General features: G+C 37.6%; 1 protein-coding gene across 4 annotated transcripts in view; it reads right to left on the reverse strand.

Annotated features, from left to right (window-relative positions):
• The window catches only part of LOC105464787 (cell wall biogenesis 43 C-terminal homolog), a 140,913-nt gene that overhangs the window by 15,737 nt on the left and 104,331 nt on the right, over positions 1-20,845 (reverse strand). Inside the window, exon 16 of one of the 4 annotated variants that reach the window (XM_071093609.1) lies at positions 1,692-1,771. The exons of 2 other annotated variants lie outside the window; for them this stretch is intronic. In XM_071093609.1, coding sequence (XP_070949710.1) covers positions 1,714-1,771 — 58 coding nt within the window. In that variant the 3' untranslated portion in view covers positions 1,692-1,713. Of the gene's footprint in view, positions 1-1,691; positions 1,772-16,681; positions 16,793-20,845 lie in introns of those variants that run through there. One more of the 4 variants, XM_071093608.1, reaches the window with a different exon arrangement.

The raw sequence follows: 20,845 nt of genomic DNA on the forward strand, positions 1-20,845 counted from the left end.
CCACAGGGATCTCTGCCTAGGAAAGCTAGGTATTGTACAAGGTTTCTCCCCATGTGATAGTCTGAAATATGGCCTCGTGGGAAGGACATGGCCTCGTGGGAAAGACCTCAGTGTTCCCCAGCCTAACATCCGTAAGTGGTCTGTGCTGAGGAGGATTAGTAAAAGAGGAAGGAAGGCCTCTTTGCAGTTGAGATAGAGGAAGGCCTCTGTCTCCTGCCCATCCCTGGGCAACGGAATATCTTGGTGTGAAATCCGATTGTACGTTCTATTTACTGAGATAGGAGAAAACCACCTGGAGGTGTGATGTGCTAGCAGCAATGCTGCTCTTTATGCATTGAAAATGTTTATGGAGATGTTTGCATATATGCACATCAAAACACAGCACTTTTCCTTAAACTTATTCATGGCACAGAGATATTTGTTCATATGTTTTCTTGCTGACCTTCTCCCTACTATGACCCTATTGTCCTGCCACTTCCCCCTCTCTGAGATGGTAAAGATAATGATCAATAAATACTGAGGGAGCTCAGAGACCAGCGCGGGCCCGGGTCCTCCATATGCTGAGCGCTGGTCCCCTGGGCCCACTTTTCTTTCTCCATACTTTGTCTCTGTGCCTTTTTCTTTTCTCAAGTCTCTCATTCCACCTGACGAGAAATGCCCACAGGTGTGGAGGGTCAGGCTACCCCTTCAGGATACAATGTTGTTTTAGAATCTGCAAAAAAATTTGGAGCCCTTTGAGGCCTACAGAGAAAAACCAAATGTTTCACAATAAAAACTTGAAAGAAGTTATCTGTTAATCCACTTCGTGATGCGTGGATTCATCTCACAGAGCTAAAAATTCCTTTTGATTCAGCAGGTTAGAAACACTCTTTTTGTAGAGTCAGTGAAAAGACTTTTTGGAGCCTATTGTGGCCTACTGGAAAAAACACTAATATCCCATGATAAACACTGAACAAAAGCTATCTGTGAAAAAGCTTTGTGTAGTGTGGATTCATCTCACAGAGTTGAACTTTTCTTTTGATTCAGCCAGTTGGAAACACTCTGTGTGTAGAATCTGCAAAGGAACCTTTCAGACCCCCATTGGGCCTATAAGGAAAAACTGAATATCCCAAAATAAAAACTAGAAAGCAGCTATCTGTGAAGCTGCTTTGCAATGTGTGGATTCACCTTACAGAGTTAAAGCTTTATTTTCATTCAACACATTGGAAACACTCTTTTTGTAGAATCTGCAAAGGTACATTTTGGAGTCCTTTGAGGCCTATAGGAAAAAATTGAATATTCTGCGTTAAAAACCAGAAAGAAGCTATCTGTGAAACTACTCTGTGACGTGTGCATTCATCTCACAGAGATAAACCTTTCTTCTGATTCAGTAGGTTGGATTCACTCTTTTTGTAGTATCTGTGAATGGACATTTCGGTCCCCATTAAGGCATATTGGAAAAAACTAAATATTCTGTGATAAAAAACTAGAAATAAGGTATCAGTGAATCTACTTTGAGATGAGTGGGTTCATCTTACAAAGTTAAACCTTTCTTCTCCTTCAGCGGATTGGAAACACTCTTTTTGCAGAATCTGTGAAGGGACATTTGAAAGTTCATTCAGGCCTATAGTGAAAAACCGAATATCCCCAGATAAAAACTAGAAAGTAAGTCTCTGTGAAACCACTTTGTGATATGTGGATTCATCTCTCACTTGATTCAGCATGTTGGAAATCTCACAGATGTAAACATTTCTTCTGATTCAGCAGATTGGAAACACTTTTTTTCAAGAATCTGTTAAAAAACAACCTGAAACCCATTAAGGCCTATAGGGAAAAAGTGAATATCCCACAATAAACACTAGTATCAAACTATCTGTGAAACCTCTTTGTGATGCACACATTCATCTCACAGAGTTAAACCTTTCTTTTGATTTGGCAGGCTGGTAAACTCTTTTTGTAGAATATGTGAAGGAACATTACACAGGCCACTGAGGCTTATAGTAAAAAACATATATCCCATGATGAAATCTAGACAGAATCTGTGAAACCACTTTGCAATGGGTGGATTCATCTCATAGAGGTAAACCTTTCTTTTGATTCAGCAGGTAGAAACAATCTTTTTTGTAGAATTTTTGAGAGTACATTTCAGAGCCCATTCATGCTTACAGGGAAATACGGAATATCTGACCATAAGAAATAGAAAGAAGCTATCTGTGAAACCACTTGCTGATGTGTGGAGTCATCTCACTGAGCTGTACATTTTTTTTTTAATTCAGTCGGTTGGATACACTCTTTTTGTAGAATCTGTCAAAGGACATTTTGGAGCCCTTTGATGCCTATTGAGAAAAACTGACTATACCATGGTAAAAACTATATGGATCCTCCATCTGAAACACCTTTACAATGTGTGGATTCGTCTTACAGAGTTAAATTTTTCTTTTCATTCAGCTGATGGAAAACACTCCTTTTGTAGAATCTGTGAAGGGATATTACAGAGCACGTTAATGTCTATAGAAAAAATCTGAATGTCTCACAATAAAATCTAGAAAGAAGCTATCTGCGAAACTGCTTTGTGATATATGGATTCTTTTTAAATAGTTAAATTTTTATTTCGATGCATCAGGTTGGAAATTTTTTTTGTAGAAACTGTGAAGGTATTTTCAGATTCCATTGAGGTCTGTAGGAAAAAACCAAATATATTAGAAAAACTAGAAGAAACTATACGTGAAACCACTGTGCAATATGTGAATTCACCTCACAGTGCTAAACCTTTCTTTACATTCAGTAGGTTGGAAACACTTTTTTAATAAATAGATTCTGTAAAGGTACATTTCACAGTTCCCAGAAGCATAAAAAGAAAAACTGAATATCCCATGATAAAAACTACTAAGAAGGTATCTGTGAAACTGCATTGGGATGTGTTGATTCATCTCACAGAGCTAAAGCTTTCTTTTGATTCTGCAGATTGGAAACACTCTTTCTCTAGAATCTGAGAAGTGACATTTCAAAACTGAGGGCCACAGGGAAAACCAAACATCTTACATTAATAAATACAAAGAAATTCTCTGTGAAAATGCTTTGTGATGTGTGGATTCATCTCTCAGAGTTAAACTGTTATGTTAATACAGCATGTAGGAAGCCTCTTTTTGTAGAATTGGTGAAGGGACATTTTGGAGCCCACTGAGGCCTTGAGGGAGAAGCAGAATTTACCACAATAAAAACTAGAAAGAAGCTATCTGTGAAACCACATTGTGATGTGTGGATTCATCTCACAGAGCTAAATCTTCTTTTGATTCAGCAGGTTGGAAACACACTTTTTGTAGAATCTGTGAAGGGACGTTTCACAGCTCACTGGGACTTATAGTGAAAAAATGAATATCCCGCGATAAAAACTAGAAAGAAGCTATCTGAGAAACTGCTTTGTGATGCGTGTGTTCATCTCACAGAGATAAACCTATCCTTTGATTCAACAGATTGGAATCATTCTCTTTATAAAATCTGCAAAGGGACATTTCAGAGAACAATGAGGCCTATAGGAATAAAACAAAATATCCCATGATAAAAACTAGAAAGAAGATATGTGTGAAACTGATTTGCAATGTGTGAATTCATCTCACAGATTAAAACTTTTTTTGTGATTCAGCAGATTAGGAAAACTTTTTGTGTGGAATTAGCAAAAGGACATTTCAGCACCCATTGAGAACTGTCGGGAAAAGCAAAATATCCCTAGATAAAAACTAGAAAGAAGCAATCTATAAAACTACTTTGTGATGTGTGGATTTATCTCACAGAGTTAAACCTTTGTTTTCATTCAGCAGGTTCAATATACTGTTTTTGTAGAATCTGCTAAGAGACATTTCAGAGCTCATTGAGGCCTATAGGGAAAAACCAAAAACCCCATGACAAAAACTAGAAAGAAGCTATCTGTGAAACGGCTTTGTGATGTTTGAATTCATCTCCCAAAGTCCAAACTTTCTATTAACTCTGCAAGATGGAAGCAATCTTATTATAGAATCTTTGTGGAAACATTTGAAACCCTTTGGGGCCTATAGGGAAAAACCAAATATCTCGCAATAAAAACTAGCAAGAAGCTATATGTGAAACAGCTTTGCAATGTGTGGACTCATCTCACAGAGTTAATCAATTCTTTTGATTTAGCAGGTTGGAAACACTGTTTTTGTGGAATCTGCAAAGGGTCATTTTGGCGTACATTGAGGGTATAGGAAAAAAAAAATTATCCCATGATAACAACTACAAAGAAGCTATCTGTGAATCCTCTTTGCAATGTGTAAATTCATCATAGAGAGTTAAACATTTCTTTTGATTCAGTAGGTTGGAAAATCTCTTCATGTAGAATCTGGGAAAAGACATTTTGGAACCCACTGAAGCCTTTAGGGAAAAACCACATATCCAGCAATATAAGCTAGAAAGTAAAAATCTGTGAAACTGCCTTGTGATATATGAATTCATCAACAGAGTAAAACTTCTTATTTGGTTCAGCAGGTAGAAAACACTCTTCTGGAAGAACCTGCAAAGGGGCATTTTGGGGCACATTGAAACCTCTAGTTAAAACTCGAGTATCTGACAATAAAAATCAGAAAGTAGCTACCTGTGAAACTGATTTGTGATGTGTTAATTTATCTCACAAAGTTAAACATTTCTCTTGATTCAGCAGGTTGGAATCTCTCTTTTTGTACAATCTATGAAGGGACATTTCAGATTCCATTGAGACCTATAGGGAAAACTCGAATAACCCATAAAAAGTACAAAGAATCTATCTGTGAAACTGCTTTGTGATGGGGTGGATTCAGCTCAGAGAGTTAAAACTTTATTTTGACCAGTAAGTTGGAAACTCTCTTTGTGTAGAATCTGACAAGGGACATTTTGGAGCTCATGAAAACCTACATTGAAATATTGAATGTTTGGTGATAAGAGTTACAGAGAAGTTATCTGGGAAGCTGCTTTGCAATTCACCTCACAGTGTTAAACCTTTCTTTTGATTCAGCAGAGTGGAAACTCTTTTTCTGTAGACTCTGCTAGAAACATTTCAGTACCCATTGAGGCCAACACAGAAAAATCAAAAATTTCATGAGAAAAACTATTAAGAAGTCATCTGTGAAATTGCTTCATGTGTGTATTTATCTCAAATATTTAAACCTTTCTCTTGATTCAGCAGGTTGGAAACACACTTTTTTTAGAATCTGCCAAGGGACATTTCAGAGTCAATAGAGGCCTATTGGGAAAATGGAAACATTCTAAAATAAACACTAGAAAAAGCTATCTTTGAAACCACTTTCTGATGTGTGAATTCATGTCACAGAGGTAAACCGTTGTATTGAATCAGCAGGTTGGAAACACTCTTGGTGTAGAATTTGTGGAGGGACATTTCAGAGCCCCTTGAGGACTAGTGGGAAAAATTGAATATCCCGCAATAAAAACTAGAAAGAAGCTATCTGTAAAACCACTTTGTGACATCAGGTTCATCTCACAGAGTTACACCTTTTGATTGATTCAGCAGGTTGGAAACACTCTTTTTGAAGAATCTGCAAAAGAACATTTCAGAGCCCTTTGAGGACTATGGGGATAAACTGAATATCCCATGATTAAAAACTATAAAGAAACTATCTGTAAAACCACTTTGTGATATTGAATTCATCTCACAGAGTTAAAATTTTTTATTGATTCTGCAGGTTGGAAACACTCTTTTTGTAGAATCTGTGAAAGGACATTTCGGAACCCTTTGAGGCCTATAGGGAAAAACTGAATATCTCATGATAAAAATTAGAAAGAAATTATTTGTGAAACTGCTTTGTGATGTGTGGATTCACCTCATGGTGCTAAACCATTCATTGCTTCAGTAGAATGAAAATATTCTTTTTGTAGAATCTGCTAGGGATAATTCAAAACCCATTGAAGTCAAAAGGGAAAAACCTAATATCAAGTGATAAAACATAGAAGAAACCTGTGAAATAACTTCATGATATTTGGACTCATCTCACAAAGCAAAATCTTTCTTTCCATTCAGCAGGTTGGTTAAACACTGTTTTTTACATTCTGGGAAGGGACATTTTGGAGTCCATTAAGGTCTAAAGAGAAAAACTGAATATTCCTTGATGAAAACTTGAAAGAAGCTATCTGTGAAATCATTTGGCAATCTGTGGGTTCATCTCACAGAGCCAAAGCTTTCTTTTGAATCAACAGGGAGGATACATTCTTTTTGTAGAATCTGTGAAGGGACATTTCATAGCCCATTGAAACACACAGGGAAAACCAAATATCCCATGATAAAAACTAGAAAGAAGAAATCTGTGAAACTGGTTTGTGATGTGTGAAATCACCTCATAAAGCTAAATCTTCCTTTTTATTAAGCTGGTTGCAAATGCTGTTTTTGTACAATATACAAAGAAACATTCTGAAGCTCATTGAGTCCTACAGTGGAAAACAGAATATTCTGTGATTAAAATTAGAAAAAAGTGGAGGCGTGCCCAAGATGGCCAAATAGGAACAGCTCCAGGCTCCAGCTCCCAGTGTGAGTGCCACAGAAGATGGGTGATTTCTGCATTTTCAACTGAGGTACCAAGCTCATCTCACTTGATCATGTTGGACAGTTGGTGCTGACCATGCGTGCAGCCTGACTAGTGAGAGCTGAAGCAGGGTGAGGCATCACCTCACCTGGGAAGTGCAAGGGGGAAGGGAATTCCTTTTTCTAGCCAAAGGAAATTGAGACACACAACACCTGGAAAATTGGGTAACTCCCACCCTAATACTGCACTTTACCAAGGGTCTTAGCAAATGGCACACCAGGAGATTATATCCCACACGTGGCCCAGAGGGTCCCATGCCCACGGAGCCTCCCTCATTGCTAGCACAGCCTTCTGAGATCTAACTGCAAGGCAGCAACAAGGCTGGGGAAGGGGCGCCTGCAATTGCTGAGGCTTAAGTAGATAAACAAAGTTGCCAGGAAGCTCGAATTGGGTGGAGCCCACCACAGCTCAAGGAAGATGGCCTGCCTCTGTAGACTCCTCCTCTGGGGACAGGGCATAGCTAAACAAAAAGCAGCAGAAACTTTGGCAGAGGTAAATGCCCCTGTATGACAGCATTGAAGAAAGCAGTGGATCTCCCAGCACAGATTTTGAGACCTGAGAATGGACAGACTGCCTGCTCAAGTGGGTTCCTGACCCCTGAGTAGCCTAAGTGGGAGACATTCCCCACTAGGTGCAGACTGACACCTCACACCTCACATGGAGGGTACACTCCTGAGACGAAGCTTCCAGATCAAAAATCAGACAGCAACACTCACGGTTCAGCAATATTCTATCTTCTGCAGCCTCCGCTGCTGATACCCAAGAAAACAGGGACTGGAGTGGACCTCAAGCAAACTACAACAGACCTGCAGCTGAGAGTCCTGACTGTTAGAAGGAAAACTAACAAACAGAAAGGACACCCACACCAAAACCCCATCAGTATGTCACCATCATCAAAGACCAAAGGCAGATAAAACCACAAAGATGGGGAAAAAGCAGGGCACAAAAGCTGGAAATTCAAAAAATCAGAGCATATCTCTTCCTCCAAAGGAACCCAGCTCATTGCCAGCAATAAAACAAAGCTGGATGGAGAATGCCTTTGACGAGTTGAGAGAAGAAGGCTTCAGTCGATCAAATGTCTCAGAGCTAAAGGAGAAACTACGTGACGAGGGCAAAGAAACTAAAAACTTTGAAAAAAGATTTGATGAATGGCTAACTAGAATAACCAACTTAAAGAAGTCCTTAAAAGAACTGATAGAGATCAAAACCATAATACAAGAACTACATGACAAATGCACAAGCTTCAGTAAATGACTCGATCATCTGGAAGAAGGAGTATCAGCGATTGAAGATCAAATGAATGAAAGGAAGTGAGAAGTGTAGAGAAAAAAGAGTAAAAAGAAATGAAAAAAGCCTCCAAGAAATATGGGATTATGTGAAAAGACCAAATCTACGTCTGATTAGTGTGCCTGAAAGCGAGGGGGAAAATGGAACCAAGTTGGAAAACACTTTGCAGGATATCACCCGGGAGAACTTCCCCAACCTAGTAAGGCAGGCCAACATTCAAATTCAGGAAATACAGAGAATGCCACAAAGATACTCCTCGAGAAGAGCAACTCCAAGACACGTAATTGTCAGATTCACCAAAGTTGAAATGAAGGAAAAAATGTTAAGGGCAGCCAGAGAGAAAGGTCGGGTTACCCACAAAGGGAAGCCCATCAGACTAACAGTAGATCTCTCAGCAGAAACTCTCCAAGCAAGAAGAGAGTGGGGGCCAATATTCAACATTCTTAAAGAAAAGAATTTTCAACCCAGAATTTCAAATCCATCCAAATTAAGTTACATAAGTGAAGGACAAAAAAAAGCCTTTACAGACAAGCAAATGCTTAGAGATTTTGTCACCACCAGGTCTGCCCTACAGGAGATCCTGATGGAAGTATTAAACATGGAAAGGAATAACAGGTACCAGCCATTGCAAAAACATGTCAAAATATAAAGTCCTTCGATGCTAGGAAGAAACTGCATCAACTAGTGAGCAAAATAACCAGCTAATATCATAATGACAGGATCAAGTTCACACATAACAATATTAACCTTAAATGTAAATGGACTAAATGCTCCAATTAAAAGACATAGAGTGGCAAATTGGATAAAGAGTCAAGACCCATCAGTTTGCTGTATTCAGGAGACCCATCTCACATGCAGAGACACACATAGGCTCAAAATAAAGGGATGGAGGAAGATCTCCCAAGTAAATGGGAAACAAAAAAAAAGCAGGGGTTGCAATCCTAGTCTCTGATAAAACAGATTTTAAATCATCAAAGATCAAAAGAGACAAAGAAGGCCATTACATAATGGTAAAGGGATCAATTCATCAGGAAGACCTAATTATCATAAAAATATATGCATCCAATACAAGACACCTAGATTCATAAAGCAAGTCCTTAGAGACTTAAAAAGAGACTTAGACTCCCATATAACAATAATGGGAGACTTTAACACCCCACTGTCAACATTAGACAGATCAACGAGACAGAAAGTCAACAAGGATATCCACGAATTGTACTGAACTCTGCACCAAGCAGACCTAATAGACATTTGCAGAACTCTCCACCCCAAATCAACAGAATATACATTCTTCTCAGCACCACATCACACTTATTCCAAAATTGACCACATAGTTGGAAGTAAAGCACTCCTCAGCAAATGTAAAAGAACAGAAATAGTAGCAAACTGTCTCTCAGATCACAGTGCAATCAAACTAGAACTCAGGACTAAGAAACTCAATCAAAACCATTCAACTACATGGAAACTGAACAACCTGCTCCTGAATGACTACTGGGTACGTAACGAAATGAAGGCAGAAATAAAGATGTTCTTTGAAACCAATGAAAACAAAGATACAACATACCAGAATCTCTGGCACACATTTAAAGCAGTGTGTAGAGGGAAATTTATAGCACTAAATGCCCACAAGAGAAAGCAGGAAAGATCTAAAATTGACACCCTAACATCACAATTAGAAGAACTAGAGAAGCAAGTGGAAACACATTCAAAAGCTAACAGAAGGCAAGAAATAACATTCTTAGATCAGAGCAGAACTGAAGGAGATAGAGACACAAAAAACCCTCCAAAAAATCAATGAATCCAGGAGTTGGTTTTTTGAAAAGATCAACAAAATTGATAGACTGCTTGCAAGACTAATAAAGAAGAAAAGAGAGAAGAATCAAATACATGCAATAAAAAATGATAAAGGGAATATCATCACCAACCCCAAAGAAATACAAACTACCATCAGAGAATACTATAAACACCCCTACGCAAATAAACTAGAAAACCTAGAAGAAATGGATAATTTCCTGGACACTTATACTCTCCCAAGACTAAACCAAGAAGAAGTTGAATCCCTGAATAGACCAATAGCAGGCTCTGAAATTGAGGCAATAGTCTACCAACCAAAACAAGTCCAGGACCAGACAGATTCACAGCTGAATTCTATCAGAGGTACAAGGAGGAGTTGGTACCATTCCTTCTGAAAGTGTTCCAATTAATAGAAAAAGAGGGAATCCTCCTGAACTCATTTTATGAGTTCAACATCATCCTCATACCAAAGCCTGACAGAGATACAACAAAAATGAGAATTTTAGACCAATATCCCTGATGAACATCAGTGCAAAAATCCTCAATAAAATACTGGCAAACCGAATCCAGCAGCACATCAAAAAGCTTATCCACCATGATCAACTGGGATGCAAGGCTGGTTCAACATATGCAAATCAATCAACATAATCCAGCATATAAACAGAACCAAAGACAAAATCCACGTGATTATCTCAATAGATGCATAAAAAGCTTTTGACAAAATTCAAGAGCCCTTCATGCTAAAAACTCTCAACAAATTCAGTATTGATGGAATGTATCTCAAAATAATACGAGCTATTTATGACAAACCTACAGCCAATATCATACTGAATTGTCAGAAACTCGAAGTATTCCCTTTGAAAACTGGCACCAGTCAGGGATGCCCTCTCTCACCACTCCTATTCAACATAGTGTTGGAAGTTTGGACTAGGACAATCAGGCAAGAGAAAGAAATAAAGGGTATTCAATTAGGAAAAGAAGAAGTCAAATTGTCCCTGTTTGCAGATGACACGATTGTATATTTAGAAAACCCCATTGTCAGCCCAAAATCTCCTAAGCTGATAAGCAACGTCAGCAAAGTCTCAGGACACAAATTCCATGTCCAAAAATCACAAGCATTCTTATACACCAGTAACAGACAAACAGAGAGCCCAATCATTAATGAACTCCCATTCACAATAGCTTCAAAAAGAATAAAATACCTAAGAATCCAACTGAAAAGGGATGTAAAGGACCTCTTCAAGGAGAACTACAAACCACTGCTCAGTGAAATCAAAGAGGACACAAACAAATGGAAGAACATACCATGCTCATGGATAGGAAGAATCAATATCGTGAAAATGGCCATACTGCCCAAGGTAATTTATAGGTTCAATGCCATCCCCATTAAGCTACCAATGACATTCTTTACAGAATTGGAAAAAACTGCTTTAAAGTTCATATGGAACCAAAAAAGAGTCCAGGTTGTCAAGACAATCCTAAGCCAAAAGAACAAAGCTGGAGGCATCATGCTACCTGACTTCAAACTATACTACAAGGCTACCCTGACCAAAACAGCATGGTACTGGTACCAAAACAGAGATATAGACCAATGGAACAGAACAGAGTCCTCAGAAATAATACCACACATCTACAGCCATCTGATCTTTGACAAACCTGACAAAAACAAGAAATGGGAAAAGGATTCCCTATTTAATAAATGGTGTTGGGAAAATTGGCTAGCCTTAAGTAGAAAGCTGAAATTGGATGCTTTCCTTACGCCTTATATGAAAATTAATTCAAGATGGATTAGAGACTTAAATGTTAGACCTAAAACCATAAAAATCCTAGAAGAAAACCTAGGTAATACCATTCAGGACATAGGCATGGACAAGGACTTCGTGTCTAAAACACCAAAAGCAATGGCAACAAGAGCCAAAATTGACAAATGGGATCTAATTAAACTAACGAGCTTCTGCACAGCAAAAGAAACTACCATCAGAGTTAACAGGCAACCTACAGAATGGGAGGGAATTTTTGCAAATTATTCATCTGACAAAGGGCTAATATCCAGAACCTATAAAGAACTCAATCAAATTTACAAGAAAAAGACAAACAACCCCATTGAAAAGTGGGCAAAGGATATGAACAGACATTTCTCAAAAGAAGACATTCACACAGCCAACAGACACATGAAAAAATGCTCATCATCACTCTCCATCAGAGAAATGTGAATCAAAACCACAGTGAGATACCATCTCACACCAGTTAGAATGACAATCATTAAAAAATCAGGAAACAACAGGTGCTGGAGAGGATGTGGAGAAATAGGAATACTTTTACACTCTTGATGGGACTGTAAGCCAGTTGAACCATTCTGGAAAACAGTGTAGCGATTCCTCAAGGATCTAGAACTGGAAATACCATTTGACCAAGCCATCCCATTACTGGGGATATACCCAAAGGATTTTAAGTCGTGCCGTTATAAAGACACATGCACACGGATGTTTATTGTGGCACTATTCACAACAGCAAAGACTTGGAATCAACCCAAATGTCCATCAGTGACAGACTGGATTAAGAAAATGTGGCATATATACACCATAGAATACTATGCAGTCATAAAAAAGCATGAGTTCGTGTCCTTTGTAGGGACTTGGATGCAGCTGGAAACCATCATTCTCAGTAAACTATCACAAGTACAGAAAACCAAATACCACATGTTCTCACCAATAGGTGGGAATTGAACAATGAGATCACTTGGATACAGGAAGGGGAATATCGCACACTGGGTCCTATTGTGTGGAGGGGGAAGGGGGGAGGCATAGCATTAGGAGATATACGTAATGTAAATGATGAGTTATTGGGTGCAGTACACCAACATGGCACATGTATACATATGTAACAAACCTGCATGTTGTGCACATGTACCCTAGAACTTAAAGTATTAAAAAAAGGTAAACACAGTATTTTGACATAAAAAATAAAATTAGAAAAATGCTGTGATACCACTCTGTGATATGTGGATTCATCTCACAGAGTTGAACCTTTCTTTTGATTCACCCTGTTGAAAATACTCTTTGTATAGATTCTGCAAGTGGACATTTTGGAGACAATTGAAGCGTCTGTGGAAGAAACAAATATCCTATGGAAAACAGCAAGATGGAAGCTATCTGTGATACCAATTTGAGATGTGTAGCTTCACCTTGCAGAGTTAAATCTATTTTTTGATTCAGCATGTTGGAAACACTCTGTAGAATCTGCAAAGGAATATTTTAGTGTCCACTGAATCCTACAAGGAAAAACTGAATATCCCATAATAAAAACTAAAAAGAAGCTGTCAGTGAAACTTCTTGTTATGTGGATTCATCTCATATAGCAAAACTTTTCTTTTGATTCAGTAGCTTGGAAATACTCTTTTTGTAGAATCTGGAAATGGACATTTAGGAGACCATTGAGTCCTGTAACACTCTTTTTATAGAATCTGCAAAGGGACATTACAGAGCCCATTGAGGCCTATAAGGAAAAACTGAATATCCCCAGATAAAAAATAGAAAGAAGTTATCTGTGAAACTGCTTTGCTATGTGCGGATTCGTCTCAGAGTGCTAAACCTTTCTTTTCCTTCAGCAGATTGGAGCACTCTTTTTGTAGAATCTGCAAAGGGATAATTTGGAGCCTATTGAAGCCTACACGAACAAAATGAAATGTCCTACGATAAAAAATGGAAACAAGTTATCTGTAAAACAGCTTTGTAATGTGTGGATTCATCTCAAAAAGCTAAAATTTTATTTTGATTCTGCATGTTGGAAACACTCTTTTCGTAGAATCTGCAAAGAGACATTTCAGAGCCCATTGTGGACTATAGGTAAGTACTGAATATTCTATGATAAAAACAGGAAATAAGCTATCTGTGAAAGCAATTGGTGACATGTGGATTCATCTGAAATAGCTAAATCTTTCTTTAGAATCAGCAGGTGAGATTCTTTTTGTGTGATATGCTAAGAGAAATTTTAGAGGCCGTTAAGGCCTGTAGAAAAAATAAATAAATAAATATCCTGTGATAAAAACTGGAAAGAAGCTTTCAGTAAAACAACTTTGTGATGTGTGGATTCATCTGAAAAAGTGAAATATTTCTTTTTATTCAGCAAGTTGGAAACCCTCTTTTTGTACAATCTGCAAAGAGACATTTCAGAGACCATTGAGTACTATAGGGAAAAACAGGATATCCTGAAACACAAATGAGAAAGGAGCTATCTGTGAAACTGATTTGTGATATGTGGATTCGTCTCACGGAGTTAAACCTTTCCTTTGATTCAGCAGGTTAGAAATACTCTTTGTGTAGAATCTGTGAAAAGTCATTTCAAAGCCCATTGAGTCGTATAACACTCCTTTTGTAAAATCTGCCAAGGGAGAATTCAGAGCCCATTGAGGCCTACAGGGAAAATCAAAATATCCCACAATAAAAACTAGAAAGAAGCTACCTGTGAAATCGCTTTGCTATGTGTCTGTTCATCTTACAAAGCTAAACTTTACTTATACTTCAGCAGGTTGGAAGCATTTTTTTTTTTTTTAGAATTTGCTAAGGGATATTTCCCTATCCAATGAGGTCTATAGAAAAAAAAAACAAACATTCCATGATGAAAACTAGAAAGAAGGTATCTGTGAAACTGCTTTGCAACATATGAATTCATCTCACAGAGTAAAACGTTTGTTTTGATTTAGCAGGTTGGAAACACTCTTTTTGTGGAATCTGTGATGGGACATTTCGGAGCCCATTGAGGCCTATAAAAAGAGACACTGAATATCCTATGATAAAAACTAGAAGAAGCTACCTGTGAATCTGCTTTCCTATGTGTGGATTCATGTCACAGAATTAAACCTTTCTTTTGATTCAGCAGATTGGAAAGACTCTTGTTATAGAATCTACTAAGGGACATTTCAGAGCCCATATAGGAATATAAGGGAAATCTGAATGTTCTATGACAAAAAGTAGAAAGAAGCTATCCGAGAAACTGCTTTGTGATGTGTAGATTCATCTCATACAGTTAACCCTTGTCTTTTATTCAGCAGTTTGGAAACATTTTTCTTGTAGAACTTGTGAAAAGCCATTTTAAAACCCATTGGAGCCTATTGGGAAGAAACAAATTTCTTGTGATATAAAATAGCAAGAAGCTATCTGTGATAACTATTTGTGATACATAGATACATCTCACAGAGATAAACCTTTCTTTATCCTCAACACGATGTAAAAGTAGAATCTGCAAAGGGACATTTCAGAGCTTTGAAATTTCAAAGCCCATTGAGACCTATAGAAATAAACCAAATATCCCGCAATAAAAACTAGTAAGAAGCCATCTGTCAAATCCCATTGTGATGTGCGATTTCATCTCATAGAGTTAAACCCGTTTTTTTATTCACAAGTTGAAAGCACTCTTTCTGTAGAATCTGCAAAGGGACATTTCAGAGCCCATTGAGGCCTATAAGCAAAAACTGAATATTCCATAATAGAAACTAGAAAGAAGCTATCTGTGAGACTGCTTTGCTATTGTGGATTTATCTTAGAGTGCTAAAGCTTTCTTTTGATTCAGCAGATTGGAAACATTCTATTTGTAGAATCTGCGAAGGGACAATTTGGGGCCCATTGAGGCATGTAAAAAAAAATCCCATGATAAAAAAATGGAAAACAAGTTATCTGTGAAACTGCTTTGCGATGTGTGAATTCATCTCAAAGAGCTAAATCATTCTTTTGATTCAGCAGGTTGGAAACACTTGTTTTGTAGAATCTGCAAAGGTACATTTCAGAGCCCATTGAGACCTATAGGGAATAACTGGTTATTCCATGATAAAAACACGAAAAATGCTATCTGTGAAACCACTTGGCAACGTGTGTATTCATCTCAAAGAGCTAAAGGTTTCTGTAGAATCAATAGAGTGGATACACGTTTTTGGCAAAAAGTGCAAAGGGACTTTTCAGAGCCCATTGAGGTCTGTAGGGAAAAACCAAATATCCCATGATAAAATCTAGAAAGAAGGTATCTGTAAAACCAATTTGCGATGCATGGATTCATCTCATTAAGCTAAATCTTTCTTTTTTCTTTTAGCAGGTTGGAAATAATCTTTTTGTACATTCTATGAAGGGACACTCCAGAGTCAGTTGATTCCTACAAGGAAAAACTAAATATCCCTCCATAAAAATGAGAAAGAAGCTATGGGTGAAACTGCTTTGTGATGTGTGGATTCACTGCACAGAGTTAAAACTTATCTTTCATTCAGCAGGTTGGAAACACTTTTTTTGTAGAATCTACGAAGGAACATTTCAGAGCTCATTGAGGCCTATAGGGAAAAACTGAATATCTGGTGATAAAAACTAGAGTGAAGCTATCTCTGAAACCATTGTGTGATGTGTGGATTCTTGTCACAAAGGAAAACCTTTCGTTTTTTTCTTCAGGTTGGGCGCACTCTTCTTGTAGAATCTTCAATGAAAGATTTCAGAGCCCATTGAGTCCAATAAGGAAGAATTGAATATCCTGCAATAAAAACTAGAAAGACGCTATCTGTCAAACTGCTTTATGAAGTGTGGATTCATCTCACAGATTTAAACCTTCCTTTTGATTCAGCAGGTTGGAAACACTCTTTTTGTAGACTGTTCGAAGGGATATTTCATAGCCCATTGGGATATAGAGGGAAAACTGAATACCCTGCAATACATACTAGAAAGAAAATATCTGTGAAACCACTTTGCAACGTGTGGATTCATCTCAGGTGGGAAACACTCTTTCTGTAGAATCTGCGAAGGAATTTTGCAGAGCCCATTTAAGACTATAGAGAAAATCATAGTATCTCATGATAAAAACTAGAAAGAAGTGATCTGTGAGAGCACTCTGTGATGTGTGGGTTTATCTCACAGGGTTAAATTTTTCTTTTGATTCAGCAGGTTGGATACACTCTTTTTGTAGAATCTGCAAAGAGACATATCATAGTCCTTGGAATCCATAGAAAATAACAGAATATCTCGCAATAAAAAATAGACAGATGCTATTTGTGAATTGATTTGTGATAAGTTTATTCATCTCACAGGGTTAATCCTCTCTTTTGATTCAGCATGCTGGAAACACTCTTTTTGTAGAATCTGCGAATCAGCATGTTGAAAACATTCTTTTTGTAGAATCTGCAAAAGGACATTTCAGAGTTCATGGACACCTATGAAGAAAAACTGAATATTTCATGATAAATATGAGAAAGAAGCTATCTGTGATACTGTTTGCAATGTGTGGATTCATCTCACATAGGTAAACTTTTCTTTTGATTCAGCAGTTAGAAACACTGTTTGTTTAGAAGTGGTGGAGTGATATTTTGGAGTTCATTGAGATCTATGGGTAAAAATGGAATATCCCATGATAAAATGAGAAAGAAACTTTATGTGAAACCACTTTGTGATATGTGGATTCATCTCACAGAGTTAATTCTGTCTTTTGATTCATCAGGTAACAAACACTCTTTTTGTAGAATCTGTGAAGGAACATTTCAGAGTCCAGTGAGGTCAATAGTAAAAAACTGAATATCCTGTGATTGAGGACTGTGGGGACCACCAAACATAGCTATAAAAACTAGAGAGATGCTACCTGTGAAACTCCTTTGTGATGTTTAGATTAACCTCACAGAGCTAAACCTTTCTTTTGAATCAGCAGGTTAAAAACACTCTTTGTAGAATCTGCAAAGGGACATTTCAGAGCCTATTGAGGCTTAAAGAGAAAAACAGAATATCCTGTGATAAAAACGTCAAGGAAGCTGTCCATGAAACCACAGTAGGATATGTAGATTCATCTCACAGAACTACATCTTTCTTTTGTTTAAACGGTTTGGAAACACTATTTTGTAAAATCTGTGAAGGGATAATTTGGAGCCCATTGAGGCTTATATGGAAAAACTGAATTCCCTGTGATAAAAATGAGAAAGAACTTTCTGTGATGTGTGGATTCATCTCAGAAAGTTAAACACTTCTTTTTATTCAGGAGTTTGCATTTGCTCTTTTTCTAAAATCTGCAAAGCAAAAATTCAGAGCTCACTGAGGCCTACTGGGAATAACCAAATATTCCATGAAAAAAAAAAAAAAAAAAACTAGAAAGAAGGTATCTGTGAATTGCTTTGTGATATGTGCATGCATTTCACAGAGTTAAACATTTTCTTTGATTCAGCAGGTTGGAAATAATCTTTACGCAGAATCTGTGAAGAGCTATTTCAAAGTTCATTGAGGCCTTTAGACAAAAAACTGAATATCCTGTGATAAAAACTAGAAAGAAGCTATCTGTGAAACCACTTTGTGATGTTTGGATTCATCTCACAGAGCTAAATCTTTCTTTACTTTCAGTAGGTTGGAAATACTCTTTGTATAGAATCTGTGAAGAGACACTTCGGTGCCCAGTAAGGCCTATAGGGAAAAATCGAATATCTGGCAATAACATCTAGAATGAAGTTATCTGTAAAACAATTTTGTGATGTGTGGATTTATCTCACAGAGTAAAATCGTCTATGTAATTTAGTAGATTGTAAACACTCTTTTTGTAAAATCTGCAAAGGGACATTTTGGAGCCCATTGAGGGCTGCTGGAAAAAGTGGAATATCCTGCCATAAACATTACAAAGAAGCTATCAGTGAAACCACTTTGCGATGTGTGGATTCATCTCAGTGTTTAACTATTCTTTTGATTCAGCAGGAATCAAAACTATTCTTTTGATTCAGAAAGAGTGTTTCCTCTTTCTTTATGGAATCTGCAGTGAAATATTTCACAACTGATTGAGGCTTATAGGAAAAATTGGAATATCCCACAATAAAAACTTGAAAGACGATATCTGTGAAACCACTATGTGATGTGTGGATTCCTCTCACAGAGCTAAAACTTTCTTTTACCTCAGAATGTTGGCAAAACTCTATTTGTACAATCTGCAAAAATATATTTCAGACCCCATTGAGACCTATAAGGGAAAGCCGAATATCCTGTGATAAAAACTAGAAAGAAGCCACTGGTGAAACAACTTTGTGATGTGTGTGTTCCTTGCACAGAGTTAAATCTTCTTTTTGATTCAGGAGGGTGGAAACACTCCTCATGTAGAATATGCGAAGATACAAGTCTGAGTCCATTTGGGCCTAGAGGGAAAAAGTGAATATCCCACAATAAAAACCAGAAAGAAGCTATCTGTGAAACCACTTTACAATGCATGGATTCATCTCATATAGTTAATCCTTTGTTTTAATTTTGCAGGTTGGAAATACTTTCTGTAGAATATGCAAAGGGATATTTCAGAGCATATTGAAGCCTACAGAGATAAAAAGAGCATCCCACAGTAAAAATTGGAAAAATGTTATCTGTGAAACTGCTTTACATTGTTTGCATTCATCTCACAGAGTTAAACCATTCTTTTGATTCAGCAATTGGAAAAACTCTTTGTATAAAATCTGTGAATAGTCATTTCAGAGTCCACTGAGGCCTGTAGGAAAACTAACAAACAGAAAGGACATCCACACCAAAACCCCATCTGTACGTCACCATCATCAAAGACCAAACAAAGGTAGATAAAACCACAAATATGGGGAGAAACCAGAGCAGAAAAGCTGAAAATTCTAAAAATCAGAGTGCCTCTTCTCTTCCAAAGGAATGCAGCTCCTCGCCAGCAATGGAACAAATCTGGACGGAGAATGACTTTGACGAGTTCACAGAAGAAGGCTTCAGAAGATCAGTAATAGCAAACTTCCCTGAGCTAAAGGAGGATGTTCGAATCCATCACAAAGAAGCTAAAAACCTTGAAAAAAGACTAGATGAATGCCTAACTAGAATAAACAGTGTAGAGACCTTAAATGATCAAATGGAGCTGAAAACCATGGCATGAGAACTGCATGACGCATGCCCTAGCTTCAGTAGCCAATTTGATCAAGTGGAAGAAAGGCTATCAGTGATAGAAGAGCAAATGAATGAAATGAAGCAAGAAGAGAAGTTTAGAGAAAAAAGAGTAAAAAGAAACAAACAAAGCCTCCAAGAAATATGGGGCTATATGAAAAGAACAAATCTACATCTTATTGGTGTACATGAAAGTGATGGGGAGAAAGGAAGAAAGTTGGAAAACATTCTTCAGGATATTATCCAGGAGAACTTCCAGAACCTAGCAAGTCAGGCCAACATTCAAATTCAGAAAATACAGAAAACGTCACAAAGACATTCCTCGAGAAGAGCAACTCCAAGACACACAATTTTCAGACTCACCAAAGTTGAAATGAAGGAAAAAATGTTAAGGGCAGCCAAAGAGAAAGGTTGGGTTATCCACAAACGGAAGCCCATCAGACTAAGAGCAGATCTCTTGGCAGAAATTCTACAAGCCAGAAGAGAGTGGGGGCCAATATTCAACATTCTTAAAGAAAAAAATTTTCAACCCAGAATTTCATATCCAGTCAAACTAAGCTTCATTAGTGAAGGAGAAATAAAACCCTTTACAGAAGTACAAATGCTGAGAGATCTCGTCACCACCAGGCCTGCTTTACAAGAGCTCCTGAAGGAAGCTCTAAACATGGAAAGGAAAAACCGGTACCAGCCACTGCAAAAGCATGCCAAATTGTAAAGACCATCAGTGCTAGGAAGAAATTACATCAACTAATGAGCAAAATAACCAGCTAACATCATAATGACAGGATCATATTCACGCATAACAATATTAACCTCAATTGTAAATGGGCTAAATGCTCCAATTAAAAAACACAGACTGACAAATTAGATAGAGTCAAGACCCATCAGTGTGCTGTATTCAGGAGACCCATCTCACATGAAGAGACACATATAGGATCAAAATAAAGGGACAGAGGAAGATGTACCAAGCAAATGGAAAGCAAAAAAAAAGCAAGGGTTGCAATCCTAGTCTCTGATAAAACAGACTTTAACAAACGAAGATGAAAAGAGACAAAGAAGGCCGTTACATAATGGTAAAGGGTTCAATTCAACCAGAAGAGCTAACTATCCTAAATATATATGCACCCAATACAGGAGCACCCAGATTCATAATGCAAGCCCTTAGAGACCTAAAAAGAAACTTAGACTCCCCAATAAAATTGGGAGACTTTAACTCTCCACTATCAACATTAGACAGATCAACAAGACACAAAGTTTACAAGGATATCCGCAGATTGAATGCAACCCTGTACCAAGAGAACCTAATAGACATCTACAGAACTCTCCACC

Source organism: Macaca nemestrina, chromosome 3, assembly GCF_043159975.1.
Source record: "Macaca nemestrina isolate mMacNem1 chromosome 3, mMacNem.hap1, whole genome shotgun sequence".
NCBI classification, from domain to species: Eukaryota; Metazoa; Chordata; class Mammalia; order Primates; family Cercopithecidae; genus Macaca; species Macaca nemestrina.